This window comes from Limulus polyphemus, unplaced genomic scaffold, assembly GCF_000517525.1.
Source record: "Limulus polyphemus unplaced genomic scaffold, Limulus_polyphemus-2.1.2 Scaffold122, whole genome shotgun sequence".
In the NCBI taxonomy this organism is placed as follows: Eukaryota; Metazoa; Arthropoda; class Merostomata; order Xiphosura; family Limulidae; genus Limulus; species Limulus polyphemus.
Window position 1 is genome coordinate 117,629 of NW_013665732.1, and position 17,073 is coordinate 134,701.

Here is a 17,073-nt window from a genome sequence, read left to right on the forward strand (position 1 = left end):
CAAACAACCCTGTTTTCGTTCTAGTACGTCTTATTTCATCCCCAAGCTACTAAACTCTTAATGAGCGCTTTGCTTCAACTAAATTTGGTGAAGTAGGTGGCGCTGATATCATGATTTGTTGATTACATATTAAAGATTTTCAAATATTGATTTAACTTTTACCAAACTCGGCAAAAAATAAATACACAAGATCTCACCATTTCATGTTTCGTCAAAAAAGTAACATCTAATTGTATCACAAGTTTGTACAAAAAGGCTTTGTTTATCTGAAGAGATGTTTCGATTCACTTTGAAATACTATAAACTTTCGCCAGATTTTTGAGACACCTAGTGAGTGTAACTCTTTGTACTAAGACATAAAAAAAAAACTTATGTAATATATTTAAAATTTACAAAAGTTTGTGATTTTTCTCCGGGAACCGTCTTCACATAAAATATCTTCAAATTTGTCTGTCTATAACAAAAGCACTTCTAATTAATTTAATAACACGTGATAATTGACTAATAACGTAAAGGTTAATTACATGGTCTTGTGACATAGGTTAAAGTTCACAGCATATTCCAGAAACACTGACTTACCAGCTAAAAGTGTGGGCAATATTATTCAAGTATTTAAAAGTTATTTAATGTTCTCATTATACACACTTTTATCTAATATGACAATATGTCCACTTTTATCTGCTTTAGAGATTTTGTCATCATCAGGTCATCGAATAAGTATTGAGAGGATTTATAAATTACATAATTTTCTACTGATAAGTTAAAAATTGATTTATTTTTATTTTTTAAAAGATATCTGTTTCAAAATAAAAAGTAAATCCAAAGAAAAAGTAATTCATGATATCTTCTTTCTTCAGATACTCGATGTGGGCAGAGCACAGATAGCCCATTGTGTAGCTTTGTGCTTAACTTCAAACAAACAAACAATCCTAACCATTAATATTACCGAGAATTTGCAAAGATACTAAATTAGAAATAACTTTTTTTTAGTTTATTGTTGTTGTTTTTTAATGTTAACTGTAATTCCGATTTACAACAAATAGACGAATCTAATGTTTTCACGACTTAAGTTTTCTTGTGATTTCAGGCCTTCTAATAAAAAGGGCAAATTTTAATTGTCTGACGTAGCCAAATTCCCACAGGCTATGAATCTGGGAGGTTTATGGTTTACGTTCTGGTGGCGCAAAAAACGCGCTCCGCGCTTTGGTGCCTTGGGTGCAATATAAAAGTGATGGTCATATCCCACTATACGTTCAGAAAAGAATGTCCAAGAATTTGCATTGGATACTATTAACTGGCTGCCTTCTCTCTAGTCTGTCAGTTCGAAAATGGGGACGATTATGGGCAGTTAGTCTTTGTGTAGTTTTGTCCAAAAATATTAAACAAATCTTAAAATTTGTGATTCATATATAATTTTGCTATTCAAGAATATCTGGTGTACGTTCCTTTACTTGTTCTTATTTTTTATAATACATTATTACCAGAAATCACAAGTAAAGTCAGCAGTTCCAAAAAGCAATAATAACTAATTAGGCTATCTGAATGAAAGTTGGAGGTTAAGGAACTGAAATTAAATTAAACGAATTAAATGAAACTTTTAAAAATTAGACATTAACTTACTCATCCTTCAGAACAATAATTTTATATTCCCCAGAAAAAAATCAAGAACACTCACCCATGTTTTTCAAGCAAAGATTTGAGTTCTGTATTCTCTCACAGACGAAAAAAAATCAAAAACACTCACATCCATTCTTTCTAGGTTAATATTTGAATAGCTAACGATGCGTTTTATCTTTAAGTTGACTTACCGAGTTCACTATATAAGTTTACCAAGATTTCCATCCTAACAGCCAGACAGGGAATGTTATTGCGATTGGTGAAGCTGTCTTCATGGTGTTCCCAAAAGTCAGTTGCCATAGGCTGAACACATTTACTGAATATTTTTAAACAAATTACCCTTGAATTGATACAGTACTGAAGATGTTCAATACATGCCACCTCTGCACATTCATCAATGTTCAGTACCGTTGTCTAAGAAATTTGTAACAACAACAAAAACAAGACAGTAAACGTCAATTTCTTCACTGCTACAATGGCAACCGACTTTTGGAATAGCCTGTAATGCATTACTTATTAAACACAAGTAAGTTAACTAATGTATATTTTTGTATATAACGCAACCCTATTTAGTACTTATTTATACAACACATTAAGGACATAGCTTCCAATATATCGTTATTTTGAAGTCTTTTCGAATTTACCATTAAAATAGCGAATAAAATGTTTCCAAGTTTATCGTTGTGTTGTACCATACTGTATAGATCGCCACAACTAAAAAAAAATTATGAAGATAAAACCAAGTTACTCGCCATTAAGTACCCCGCAATTTATCAACTAATAAAAAAAGTGTGTGATAAGTATGAAACTTTTTTTTTTCAGGTGTCACCATTCTTCTTTCCCTTACAGTCTTCATGTTGCAGTTGGCTCAAACACTTCCTCCAACATCAGACGCAGTATCAATTATTGGTAAGATATCTCCTTGTTCAAATACTTCCAGCAGTTCGAGACGTTTCCCAGAATTCCTTAAAGATTATAGAATTTCAAGGCAGTAATAGGCTTAAGGACGTTTTTGTGAGAGATCGAAAAACAAAACTGAATTTCATTAATCTGAAGTCAGGATTATTTCCAATTGATATTTATACACAACTTAAAAGCGTTGTAGATCGGGAAATATTGTTTATAATTTGAATTAGGTTTATTAATATTATTAAAATTCATTATGACCCAGCTTGTTGGCCAGTGTTTGTTTAGGAAATATTATCGCACAGCTAAAGTGTGTATTTACACCTCATTGGGTAAACAGATTATTTATTACTGATTTCTGTATGCGATGCTTCCCCTCTTTTTTTATCTGAGAGAATATGGGAATTTATTTTATTGAAATATTGTTGTAATTTTCAACTTTTACAACCCAAATAAATCTATTTTAATTATTAATGTATGTATATTTTTGCATCAAATATTTAGGTAAACAGGAAGTTTAAAAAGTCTTAACTAAACACTTGTGCTCAATGAAAATAGAAATGCACTGAAGTAAATGAAATATTATCTCATTATTGTTTATTAAGAGTTTCAATTACGTTTACCTGTTTCGATGCATTAGTATTTTGAACATTTATCAGACTAGTACAGTGGTTCTTAAGCTTTGTAGGCACAGCTCCCATTCTTCTTGTCTTTGGTACTTAACACTCACAACCATATGTCCCAAAACGTACGCACAAATTCACCGTGCCACGATAACTAAATATTAAAAATGAAATGAACTATCGTTTCAAACTGGCCTGCGTGTAAGTACGCAATAACGTAAATTTTATGAGAAATATGTTTTACCTATTAGTAAAGATGTGTGCGATTTTTTTTCGTAATCTTCTCCACCCATCTCCCCCAATTTCACGTCAACTCGGGGGGGGGGGAGAGGCATGTCTCTCAGTTTGAGAACACTGGCCTAGTAGTTTCGGCTCGAAGAACCCAGGATTCGAGACGTGCTGCGACCGAACAAGCTCCTCAGTTTCCGCTGTGGGCACTTTATAAAAAGTAATAATCAATCTCATTATTTGGTCATAAACAAGATAAACCCCGTTGTTCAAAAATAGGGACAGCTATACTGAACCGTAAAGGTCTGTGACTTGGTTGTTTACCTCATGTCCCGTTCAGGTTGTAAAAACTAAACCTTTGACTTTCACCAGAAGAAACTAGGCAAAGACATATTATTTTAATAGCCATATGAATAAACTTATAAATCCTGTGCCTACACCACCAAGAACGAATTTGGACTAACACTAGTTTTGGATATATATATATATATGTGTATAAACATAACCACTTACAATATTCAGGTTAATTCAATACTCTACAGTGATGCATTAAATGTATTAAACCAGATAAGGGTATGGTTATCATATGTTATCTAGATGGTGGCGATACGGAATAGAAATATTAACATAAAATTTATGTAAATCACGTAAAATCTTTGCCATTCGCTAAACAGCAGTGGAGAAAAGGTTATACTATCAGGAAAAGCTAAAGTAGATGAAAATACAAAATGTGGGTTTTTACGTATTAGGAAATGACATGTGTATTTTGCTTTTATTTTTCTAGGGACCTACTTTGCCTGCACCATGATCATGGTAGCTTTTTCCGTGGTAATGACGGTCGTTGTTCTTAACTACCATCACCGTAACTCTGATACTCATGAGATGCCGCAATGTGTAAGTACGATATTATCATTAATATTAACTTCAAATCAGGGCAATCTATCTACTCGTATCAAAAGTACAGTTTTCTTACGTTCCTACAAAACATTAGATTGTATTATTTCATCAATTACGTACCCTCGCTGTTAATGATATTTTCGGCCATAAACCTAATAATATCTTTCGAGGTTCTGCCAGCTTAGCAATTTAGGTTAGTCTCAAATCCACATATTGAATTAAGAATACGAAACAATATGTGTAATAAAGTGTTAATAATAAAAAAATAAAAGTAATAAGGCTAGATATACTAAACATTATAACCAATGTTATTAATGAAAATAACATTACAGAAAGAGTATATCTTGCTGACAGAACACACAAACACTACTTATTAGCTTCAACTATTGTCTTAGATTTAACGTTCGTTGAACAACGTAATCAGTCTGATCGCGTATAAGCAAAAATTTCCACAATCCTCCCTAAAATTGAAAACCTATTAAACAACCCCGATAGTGTGACTTTAGAAAAGCCTATCATTTAAGATATATTACTACGTTACGTGTTACTGTTTACGTGTAGAATCAAATAGCATGAAAGTACCAAAAATACAATCAAAAAGTAATGTTTATTGAGATAAAAATTTAAAATTAATAATAAAACAGTAAAACATAACCATGTTAAATGTAATAGAAAGAAAAGCAGTATATTAAACATACTATGGGATGTGTCTAAATACAACCAATCCGACTTTAACTAACTTCTTTTACTTAACAAAACACATGTAACAGGAAGTAATAAATAAAGATAAATCTTCTGTTTGTTTTGTTTGTAGTTAAGCACAAAGATACACAAGGGCTATTTGTGCTCTGCCCAACACGCGTATCGAAACCCAGTTTCAAGCGTTGTAAGTCCGCAGACATGCCGCCGTGCCACTGGGGGAGGGGGGCTAAATCTTCTCTAACCACTAAATAATAAACGTCAGAAGATTGGAGAAAGATTAACAGTAATAATAATAGGTTTGTTTGTTTGTAATTAAGCACAAAGCTACACAATGGGCTTAATGCTGTTAAATATTACACAAAACAACTTCTAAAGCCCCCCCCCCCCAGTGGCACAACGGTATGTCTGCGGACTTACAGCATTAGAAACCTGGTTACAATACCCATGGTGGGCAGAGCACAGGTAGCCCGTTGTGTAGCTTTGTGCTTAACTTCAAACAATCTATTTCTAAAAATTTAAGGTGAAGATATGACATTTGATATTTGTAAAACTTTTAAATGCACAGTTAGTAGCAAGAATATTCGTGACGAATGACTTTTGTATTCAAATTGCGACTGGATAAACCTCGTTTGTTAAAAATGCAAGTGGATTTACAAGTTTTGTTCACGAATACTTGTATCTAATAAGCTGTGATACAGTTTTTTTCTCTGATACATAATGATAGCCATTATTTTCATAACTTACCACTACTTACACTTCCAACTTGGAACGTTTTCTTTAAATAATCATGGCCAGGTGGTTAGGGCATTCGACTCGCAATCTGCGGTCACGGGTTCGAATCCCCGTCCCACCAAACATGTTCGCCCTTTCAGCCGTGGGGGCGTTATAATGTGACGGTAAAAGAGTAGCCCAAGAGTTGGCGGTGGGTGGTGATGACTAGCTGCCTGCCCTCTAGTCTTACACTGTTAAATTAGGGACGGCTATCTCAGATAGCCCTCGTGTAGCTTTGCGCGAAATTCAAAACAAACAAACAATTCTTTAAAGAAAAACAGATGAGGTGAAAATTTCCGCAAAACGCAGGTTGCGAAAATGTTACACCATAATAAATCAAAGGAAAAGAAACAAACAGGTCAACAAACGATACAAATCATTATTCGCAGTTATGTGTAGTGTGTCATGAACCACGATAGTGGTTCATAATAGGTATCGCCCAGGAATTTCACAAAAGTTCTAGTAGAACATGAAGGCAAAAACAATTTTAAAAAGCAGACTTGTTCTTGAAACAACACTCAATACCTTCTATCTCAATGGCTAAGGCTGCTCAAATGTTGATAATAGCAAAAAAGTTGATTTTCCGATTGTAAGACAAAAATCAAAATTCATCTATTTTTTTCTTCACATTATTCTTGTTTCACAAGACTACAGAATAAACGGCAATGAATATTTTATTCATACTTGGCAAACATACTAAAAAAACTCCTGCATAGGTCATAGAACTATTTTTATGACGATTCTTGAAAGAGAAGGAGAGATTTTATCAGTTTTGTTTCATAGCTACTAGTCAAGTTTCTCTTCGAGGCCATATAAGCACCTAAGCCTACAGCAAAAACGATACTGTGCCAAAATCTATGCATAGCTACTAAACAAACTCCTGTGAAGATTGTAGGGCTATTTTTTAGTTGATTTTTGAGAGTCGAGATTTCCACCCTCAAAATTTTCTAAGTTCTTCTTCGCTACCAACATAAGCTATTCAAGCATCACATAAATGTAGAAGCCATTTAAGCGCCATTTGGAGCCATTTTATACTAGTAGAAAACGCTTTGTTATATTAGAGAAAACAATGCATATTTATAACAGTATATCCAGCCTTATTATTATTAATTATACTTTTATAAGCCGCTACAGAAAAAACAGCTACGAATATTTTATTGAAGCCTAGATGATAAGAATGCAGTATTGAGTGTGTCATAGGGTAGTTTTAAAATTAATTCAAGCGCCCTCTTTTTTCGCCCTGAAGAATTTATTTAGGTCTTTCCGCCAGTTAAAAAAAATCCAATGTTTTACTAATACACATTAATTGGAAAATAATATGTGCAACTTATAGTGCATTAATTGGAGTCTACCACGTTGAGGATTCATCATTTCTCGATTCGCTGTTGTACTTTATCTCTACGTGGTTTTCTGCGACTATTTCAGTGAGTTTTCTAACAGTACACGATCACCATAGTAGATTTATCTACTCTTGTGAGTAGTGATTTATTCTACTGATTTTCGTACTTCGCTGAAATTGTGAGAATTGTAGTACTATTTTTGTTATTATCATTGATATTTTTGTTTCACAAGCCTACAGCAAAATTGGCTGGATATCTTGTATCAAAACCTAGACAGATGTACTATATGAAATGCTGCGAATGTCCATGACCAATTTAGAAAGTTGATTATTTTTCATTGAAAGTTGATTTATTTGACTATATATTCGATGTTTTGTGAGCAGCTTCCTTTGTACCCGACGTTTGTTAAACGCATGTTTGTACAAAACCTTAGGCACAAAATCACCTGGCTCAATAAATAATGGTTGGGTGAGAAAAAGTCCAATGCAGCAGTAAACTGTTGAAAAACATGTAACATTCAACAGAACGCATATGCACGTATGTAGCTTAAAATTTCATTTCCATAAATGGACATAAAAAACATAAGAAACAAAGTAATTACAAATTGTTAATTCAAAAGAGGAATAAGGATCGTCAAAAAAGTACAGAAACAAGTTGAATCAAATTGAAAAGATTATATTTTCAAGTCTACAACTAGGGACTCTAAACAAAGTAAAGAAACTAGGCTGGAAATAGTGTCTATATTATTTTCTCAAACTACAAAGCCCTATTTTGACTCCACTAAAATTGATAAGTACTGTAGACATGGGGTTAAAATAGGGATTTATAGCTTCAGAAAGTAATGTAGACACTGTTTCGATTAACATTTTTTAATTATCTTGTTTTATCTACTAGCCAGTTTGTAACGTTCTGCAATGACTTCAATGACAGCTTGGGCTGAAGAATTATTTCCAAACATATCCGTACAGGAGTTATATTTGAAACTCATGCAAAGAGTTCAAATATGGTACCCCATAATCAATGGATTAACTATATCACTTTCTATTCCAAATAACATATTCAAAGGTGGGAACCCCAACTCATGACATTTTGTACAAATATCTATGTCACCCCGTAAGATGAGCTTCTTCAGCCCATGGAGTTGACACAGACACAGATATAACTTAATGCAGATTGTATAAAATAAGCATTGCCGAATGCAACCTTTATTTAAGTAAAAGGTTTGGAACATGTTACGACTTTTCGGCATTCGGTTAAAAACAATATCACAGCTACATGCAGAACATCTGCAGTGAAATTTAGAAACAAAATTACCTGAAGCCGTTTGTACTAGAGATGTATTCTAAACTCGTTATAAAAGGTTTAAATTACCAGTTATTTCGAGTGTCACAACCTTTTTTTTTGTATGTGATTTTTGTGGCAAAATTTATTTTCTTGCATAAATACTTTCTACTAAATATTTAAAAAAATACACTAACATATAGAGAGACTGAAGTATATTATACCATTTTTACATGCTAATTAGTAGCAAGAAATGTATTTTGTTTCTTCTTCTTCTTTTTTTTTCATGCCAAAACAATTATGCTCCACATTTGTGCATTATGAAAACGACTGTCAAACCTCACTATTCGATTAGAATAATCCATGTGTTGGCGGTGGGCGCTGATGACTAGTTGCCTTCCCTCTAGCCTATTACTTCAAACTTAGGGACGTATATCCCTCGGGTAGCTTTGCGCAAAATTAAACAACAATCTTCATTTCATAAAACAAATAATTTCGAAGCATGAACAGATTTTTCCTATTTTCATCAAATGGGGTATTTGATTTTTGACATGGCACTACAATATGCGATGGAACATATTTGAATTTGGGGGGTGTTGACGATTGGAAGCATCTTACTTGCTGCATTAACCATTTAATTCAAAACTGAAACAACGAAATTCCATGAGAGGTATACACAAATCTCTTTTTCCCCCATTCAAAAGGACACTTCGCTACCAGTCAAAATTGGGAGTCACGTGCTATTGATTCCATCACTTCTGGACACTATCTTGAAACAAGAAATGTATACTTATTTATAAAAGCTTTTCAGATATCCCAGAATTAAAATGTTCTTATTTATTTCCTAGATTTTTCTACTATTTGTGTTCCTAGTGGTAAGAATAAAACAGATTCAGTGGCGTACTTAGGCTTATGAAGGCCTTGGGGAAATAAATTACCTCAACCTTATTAATGTTACGTTTACAAGTAAAAGAATATATCAAATTACAACACGTAAAAATAAAACCATGTTTCCGACTGTTTCGTATATATTACGACAGGGTATGTTTGGGGTATGGTGGCTTGTGTATCAGGTGGGCTCCTGGGTACACAAATATTAATTTCGTGTATCTTACAAGTTGAACTGAGTATCAACAGACAGCAGATATTTCGTGAGTTTGGTCAGGCAGCTTCCTGGGGCAGCTGTCTCGGCTGTCTTAACTGCACATACAGCACTCTCTGTGCCATCAAAATGCTAGGATTAGCGCCAAACTTAGTTTGAAAGACACAACTACCATAAAATATTTAGCGGACTTACAAATGTGAAGACTCAATACAAACAAACCATTTATATACTTAAAATAGCAAGCAATTTAAAATAAAACAAAATAGAAACACAGCCTAGTTATTGCTTTTATAGGTTACTATAACGTATTAATGCTCTTGTATTATCTAAATTATTTTAATACATTATTTTGAAGTACAAAAATAGCGAGAAATTCTGGATAAATAAATGGGCATACAACTAATTTTATTACAATGAATTAACCTGAGAATAAACCGTCATTGTATTTGTCTGAAAATCAACCTGACTCTTTCCTGGCTGTCACTTCCAATATCAAGTAAGGTCTGATTATACGAAAAATGCAACAAACACCTTCGTGTATTACGTAGTATGCTGTAAGCTCATAAATTCGGAGAACCAATATTCAAATTAATAATGAAAATTAAAATACGTAAGCCCACATGCTCATTGAAAACAGGGAGAACAGAGATGGAGACCATAAAGTATCAGAAACTTAGTTTGAAAGCGCTATTTGTACTCTTGAAGTATAATTACTATCTGGTATGTGACTCGGACACAGAAGTATTTTCCTTTTCGTGTGGTAATCGACTTGGCTTGAAGCAAGGTAGTAACGTTTATAAATTTTTTAACAGTTGTAATTACCTTATCCACCAAATTAGTGACAAATGAAGAATTGAACTAGAAACGTAATGCAGGGAAAGACCTTTGGGAACCATTGCTTCACGTAATGAGACCGTCCAACATTTACATTCAAGCATCATCACTGTCATTACTTAAAGGAGAAACATCTTGTAACAAGAAACACCAGCAACTCGTGCTGCACCAAAATAGGAAATGCTTTTAAAAGTTGCTAATATTAGCGTATGTATCTATTAAGGCACACAATACGTGTGGTCTTTTGAATCTATATATATCTGTATATATAATTCAGTAAAACTTAACGTATAATCACAACATTCCAATCATAAAATATGTGACATAGAGGTCCACAGAGAGGGTAAATATATGTGATATAACTTATCTAATTTTTTTGCTGCCATAAGACTTAAACAAAATCACTTATGGCTGTGAGGGAAGCTTATACGTTCATATGATTATAAACTCATAAAATATATTTATACAACTTTGCATATAATGTTTTAATTATAAGCAAAACAGATGAAGGTCATTTCTGCCGAGGGTGACAAGATAGGTCCACAAAATAACGGGAGATTCTAACAAGAGTAAAACACGAAAGTATGTGCGTACTTGCTTTGGACCCTGGACAGTCGCTTTTATTGGAATTGAGCTGTTCTTTTTTCAAACTACACTCAATAAGGATTTATACCAGACTTACCAAACTTAACGTTTCTTAATTAAACGGTAATGTCAGACTTACCAAAGCGATTAGTTCTACCCACGTGATTGGCCATTCCTATTCAAACGTAAGGGAAGTTGTAATATCAACATAAGACGCCACCTTACCCGCCATTGGAGGTCACTGCTGTTTATATTCACGCACAAGGGGTAGCTTTACAACCACAATCCCCATGAGCAGAAAAGATGTTATCTCAAGAGAATTGCAAAGAAGAAAGGTAGCCAGAAAGACATCAACTTAAACACTTTTTTGTGAAAATTGCATAAACCAGACTAACTGACAAATTCTGACAAATGTTATATCAAAATAAGAAGGTATAAGCCGCACGATATTCTTATATAGGGCAATTTTATGTCCAGTAATAGTAGTGTGAATCCAGTCATGGCTCCCTAGAGTAAAATATTGCATCATAAGTGTGTAGAAATCAGTTTTCGTTGGTTAAGGATACTCCATGCAAAAATTTGCGGCAAGGCTCCAGATACAGCTGTATGTAAAACTTTGAAGAAGATACGTGAAAATGGTGGAGGTAGAAAACCGAAACTTTTCAAAAGGGATTTTAAATGCCTCGGGTATGTTATTTTGAGATAAATGACAGATGGAAACAGATCTTGTTAAAGACCCTGCTTTAAATATTGATGTGAATTTAACCTTGAAAGGAGCAAGATACACATCAGTTCAAAATGGTGTCAACAGACGCGTAGTTGCTCGAAAACTGCTGCTGAGAAGAGGTAATCAAAACAAAAGATTGAAATGGGCAATGAAAGAAGAAATAATCAAACCAAAATAATAAAACTGGCATTGATCCATAAACAGTGATTGAGCAAAAGCAGATGTGTACTCTTTACAGATGAATCTAAGTTCGAATTGTTCGGCAACAATGAAAGACAGTTTGTTTAACTAAGGAGAGGAAAACGGTATTAGAGCCAATGTGCGATATCTATAATGAAGAATGGTGGAAGATCAGTGCAACTCTGGGGCTACATTTTAGCCAACGTTATCGTCTATCTATACGACACTTATGGCAGATTCTACCAACATGCCATTCCCTCACGAATATGAATCATTATTCCAAAGCATATAGTAACTATTATGAAACGATATGGAATACTCACAATCACAAACCTGCACAAAGTATAGATATGAACATTCTTGAGTCTGTGTGGTCTTATGTATAAACTGAGAGGGTCAAAAGATGACCAAGTAATTTGGCTGAATTGGAGGGTGTAATATAGGTCATTTGGAAGAATATTTTACAATCGTACGTTGATAAACTGTACATCTGCTTGAAGATAAGGTTTAGTCCTCCTTATAAAGCAAAGGACTCACATCAAAAATACTTGTACTTCGTAGAATCTCTTTACTTTATTAACCATAGTTGTCATTAGTGGATATTTTTGTTTGTGTGAAGAACAAAGATGTAAGCTCCACTGGGCTAATACTTTCTATTTATTTTAAACATTTATTTTTTCTATTTTCTATTTAGCAAATGCAGAGGCTGAGTACGTTATATTAAAACGTTTTTAGGGTCTCACTACATTGTGGGAGTCCACGTCGCCACGACTGGTCATGCCTCATTTGACCGCCATGTGTCTAAACATGAGCCCTACGGTGTAGTTTTCAGTGCAAAAGGTTCCATTGTTAAACTTTCATGTAAAACTAACACTACTACTACTCCCTCAATATTTTACATAAGCCATCTAATGTACAAAGGCAATTTTGTCTTCATAAGGAATAGCACGAATACCCACTTCATTCTTGAGCTGTTTGAGGTATGCGACGGTTGAACAAAAAGTATGACTGGAAACCTTTTCTTGGTAAACCCTGTTGGCTTCCTTTACAATGAAAGATCCTTCCTGGTTATGATGCATATTGTTGCATGTCTGCTTGTTTGTTAATTTCCCATAGAAATTATTTCCGAGAAACTTCAGCGATACAAGTCCTTTTTATGATTAAAAGTAGTTTATTCTTTCTCAATACAAACTTTGTAATACACTTAACAACTTTTGAAACACACGCTATAACTCACAGTGATTCACACACTTTACTTATTGTGCCTACTGTTCGCTTGACTCGATTATCTATCTCCTCAATCACACTGTTTTTTCTCGCCAAGCTTATATATTAAAAAGAGGGCATCTCGATCAGACTAGAGTTGCCAGGGAAATTCATGATTCTTCGAGATTCGAGAAACACCAGCGCGCATGCTCCTAGAGTCACGTGACTTCCGCTGTCGTAACAATATTGTTTCGTGGCGCACGTGGGTGGCTTTTCCCACTAACATTTGTGTCTATGGATTCATATCTGTTACGAGATGCTACAGTTTGTTAACTACGGCTAGAGTACGACTTTTTACAAGTCTCTTTTAGGATAGTCCCGGTGCTCCAAGCTGGTCCGTTTTTTTCCCGAATGTCATTAAATACATGGGATCTCGCCTTCTTGAAAGTTATAAATCTTCGATCTGAACCCATCTTTATGATCTGAGTTTATAAATATTTTGTGTTGCAAAGTGCTGTTATATACACTTCTGAAAACGACCACTTTTCGGTGGCATCACACTAACTACGAATGAGGAACAATGTTAAAATGTAATTCCACTGCAAATTTATATAGGCTGTGCTTGTCACGTGACCTGCAGATGTGCATATTCGTTTGTAATTAAGCACAAAGCTACACAATGGGCTATCTGTGCTCTGCCCACCACGCGTATCGAAACCCGATTTGTAGCGTTGAAAGTCCGTAGACATACCGCTGTGCCACTGGGGGGGGGGGGGGCGTGCATATTCGAGATCATTTTATTATATCTGATTTAACTGTCTTTATGACTCTTCCCTTAAATCCTCTTTTTTACTTTTCATATTATTCTCCTAATTCTTAACTGTCACAGTAAGCTATAGCGATTTTTGCACCAAAATTTTGGCCTTTATCTTAAAAAAGAATACTTGGTATTCTAGTAAAAACAACTAGTAAATTCTAATAAATAAAACTAGTAAAACTAATGTCTTAACTTGCTAAGCTTGATCAAGCATACTAATTTTTGCTTTTTAATTTCGTATACGAGTAAAACCTAGCTTATAAAAAAAGCGTTATAAAAATATCGGCCACTTACTGTTTTTCTTTCATGGTACGTGGTATAATGTCATATTTATTGACGTACTAAGCCCAATTTTGTGCATCAAAAAATTATTACAAAAATACCACTCACCAATTGTTTCTCTTTCTTGGTAATTTGTTTCAGAAACGGGAGCTATTTATGTGACTATGAGTTTAACATTTAGTTTTTCTTACCTGTATTTCAGTAATATGAAAAATAAATACCCGTTTTCTATTTAGCCTTATAGAAGAAAATATATTTTCCATCCTTATAACATTTTAAAGAAGAAATTATAGAATGTCCCCTGTTGGTCAAGCAATAAATTTACATACTTACAATGCTAAAATACAGGATTTGATTTCCCACAGTGGACAGAGCGCCGAGTCCATTATGTAGCTTTGTACTAAGAAAACAACAAATTGCAGAATAATCATAAAATAATGACAAAAAAATCAACTCTTAGGTAACACCCATAAACACACACACACACACAAAGACACTATAACTTGAAATTAAAAATGAACAAAAATGGTTAAAACAAACAGAAACAAACGTTTGACGCTCAAAACTTTAATTATACTAGATTTGAGGATTACATTTTCAATAATAGTTTCTGGCAAAAAAAATCATGACTGAAAAACGTAGCAAAATGTTAAAAGGATCTAATCTAGCTTTTTTTATTCAATACAGATTAAAACATTGTTCTTAAAATGGCTTCCATTTTTCCTGCGGATGAAGCGACGTGGAAGGAAGACGAATTCACGACATGTGTTTTTCAAAAATAAGATGAAAGAGTTGGACAGGAAAGAAAGGTCTTCTAGAAGTTTGATCGCCAATGTTTTAGATATCGATGATGACTTTCGCTCCCATAACAGTACCACAAGCTACTTATCAGTCCGCACTAACGAAGAGACGGTGAACAGTCACGTCTGTGGAGTTACGCAAAAAGAAATTAGTACAATTATTCGGGAACTCCGATTTATAACCAACCGCTTGAAAACTGAAGATGAAGCAACTGTAATTATAAACGAGTGGAAATTTGCTGCAATGGTGATGGACAGAGTTTGTTTGATTCTTTTCACTTTATTTACACTCCTTTCAACATTTGCGTGCCTTTTTACAGCGCCACACCTTGTCGCTTAATTAATATCATAAAGGTATTGTCACTGTATCAGCATACTAGTAAGATATTCAGTGAATGGTACATTTAATCGGATGGATTAAAATTTACACAACATGAATATATATTTAAATCAACCGAGATTCGATCGCTTGGGTTCGTATTTTGGTCGTATAGGTTTCATCTACTTTAAGATGTAGATATAGCTGTGGGAAAAAAGTAGGCGTTTTTTTTTCTTGTAGTTTCCGCATAGCTCACCAAGTAACGCTTTGTCAAAAGTTTATGTGCCAGGATTAAACGGGCATAGAATGATTCAATTAGAATTTACAAAAATATTATTTTGGACTTTTTAAAAACATTTCAAACTTGTTAAAAAGTTATCTATTACTTTTTACTGGGTTTTTAATCACAAAGCTTCCAATGCTGTTTTTAAAACAAGACACACTTTTAAGATAAAGCATTGCTCATATGCTTTCTAATTATATGTAATATGCGAATTTCAACGTTCCGTTATTACTGAAACTTAATATAAAATGAGAAGTATTGTTTCCTGGTATCTCATTTTTTTCATGCCGAATTACTGTCTGCAGCTTTTATTGTGGTGTGTACAACCACTAAATTCTGAAAAGAAAATAAGAAAAAAGAATTTTAACGAATAACAAAAAATCATCATGAATTTTATACTTACAAAAGAAAGTTTTCCATTGGTAAGTATTCAAATATTTACACTCAATCATTGAGAGTGAACATCGAAAACTAAAAATAATGCATTTTACTATTTGTAATGCGGACAATAGTAGTAACTACGTAACTAAGTTACAACGATCGATCTAAAGTTAATAATAATTACAATTAACTTATTTAATCTAGCTCATGAAAGCTGATGATGTATATAGCGCCTAGACCATAGTATGACTATATTACCCTAGCCTGTCTGACGATACTTCTTATTGAGCAAAAGGCCTCGTCGGTATTGATTATGGCAGATTTAATGTGGTTGACATATTTATTCCTTACTTTCACTCATAAATTCTTAGAATTTTCAGTAAATGATGAATTAAATGAGTGACAAAACTATAAACAAAAGATACAGAGATTTGCTGTAGTGAACAATTATTTAAAATGTATTCACGTCGAAGCAAGATTTCGTGAACACGAAAAAGCTACTGAACTCCTAAATGTTGCTATGTTAGTTAGTTATCATGACTTGGATATTACGGAGTCGTCCAAAAGTATGTGTTTTATACAAATACATTTATGGAAAAATATACATTAGGGTTGAATTATTAAGAATGACTAAATAAACTAACAGTTTAATGTTAAATGTTTCTATTATTTTCAAACGCAAAATGAAGCACCATCTTAAATCTTTTTCTTCTTCTTAAATAATCTTTTATTTACCTGAATAATGTATTATGAAAACATTACGTTTCAAGTACAGTTGTACCAAAAGTACCTGGAACAGACTTTTAATGCAGTCTTCCCATGAAAAGAATTCAAACAAATGAGAATGGGCCTAGTCCTATCATGAGTATATTTTCCAAACGTTTAAACATTTCTAAGAGCTTTTGTAACAGTTATATAATATGCTATTGTGTCGCTATTGTAAAATGTCATGATTATCTGTGTATTATTTATGTTTTGACATTTTTATGTGATTCTTGGAAATAAATATGTAAATTTCCTGTATTATACTTAAATTTTCGTTACTTGAGATATTTGTGATTTGTTATAGATCTATGTTCTACAATAAAACAAATATAAACAACGATTTGGCTATTTCGGTTAATAAACCAAGCTACTTAGGCAATTTACAATGATACCCAGTCCGAAAAAATACAGTCGTTGATGATTC

At 33.6% G+C, this 17,073-nt stretch overlaps 1 protein-coding gene across 7 annotated transcripts in view; it reads left to right on the plus strand.

Annotated features, from left to right (window-relative positions):
* LOC106472571 (neuronal acetylcholine receptor subunit alpha-7-like) overlaps window positions 1–16,519 on the plus strand; it is a 79,102-nt gene extending 62,583 nt beyond the window's left edge. For all 7 annotated transcript variants that reach the window (XM_022401976.1, XM_022401960.1, XM_022401983.1 and 4 more), the window contains 3 exons: window positions 2,440–2,526; window positions 4,159–4,268; window positions 14,789–16,519. In XM_022401976.1, coding sequence (XP_022257684.1) covers window positions 2,440–2,526; window positions 4,159–4,268; window positions 14,789–15,241 — 650 coding nt within the window. In that variant the 3' untranslated portion in view covers window positions 15,242–16,519. The remainder of the gene's footprint in view (window positions 1–2,439; window positions 2,527–4,158; window positions 4,269–14,788) is intronic.
* The last annotated feature ends 554 nt before the right edge of the window (window positions 16,520–17,073 follow it).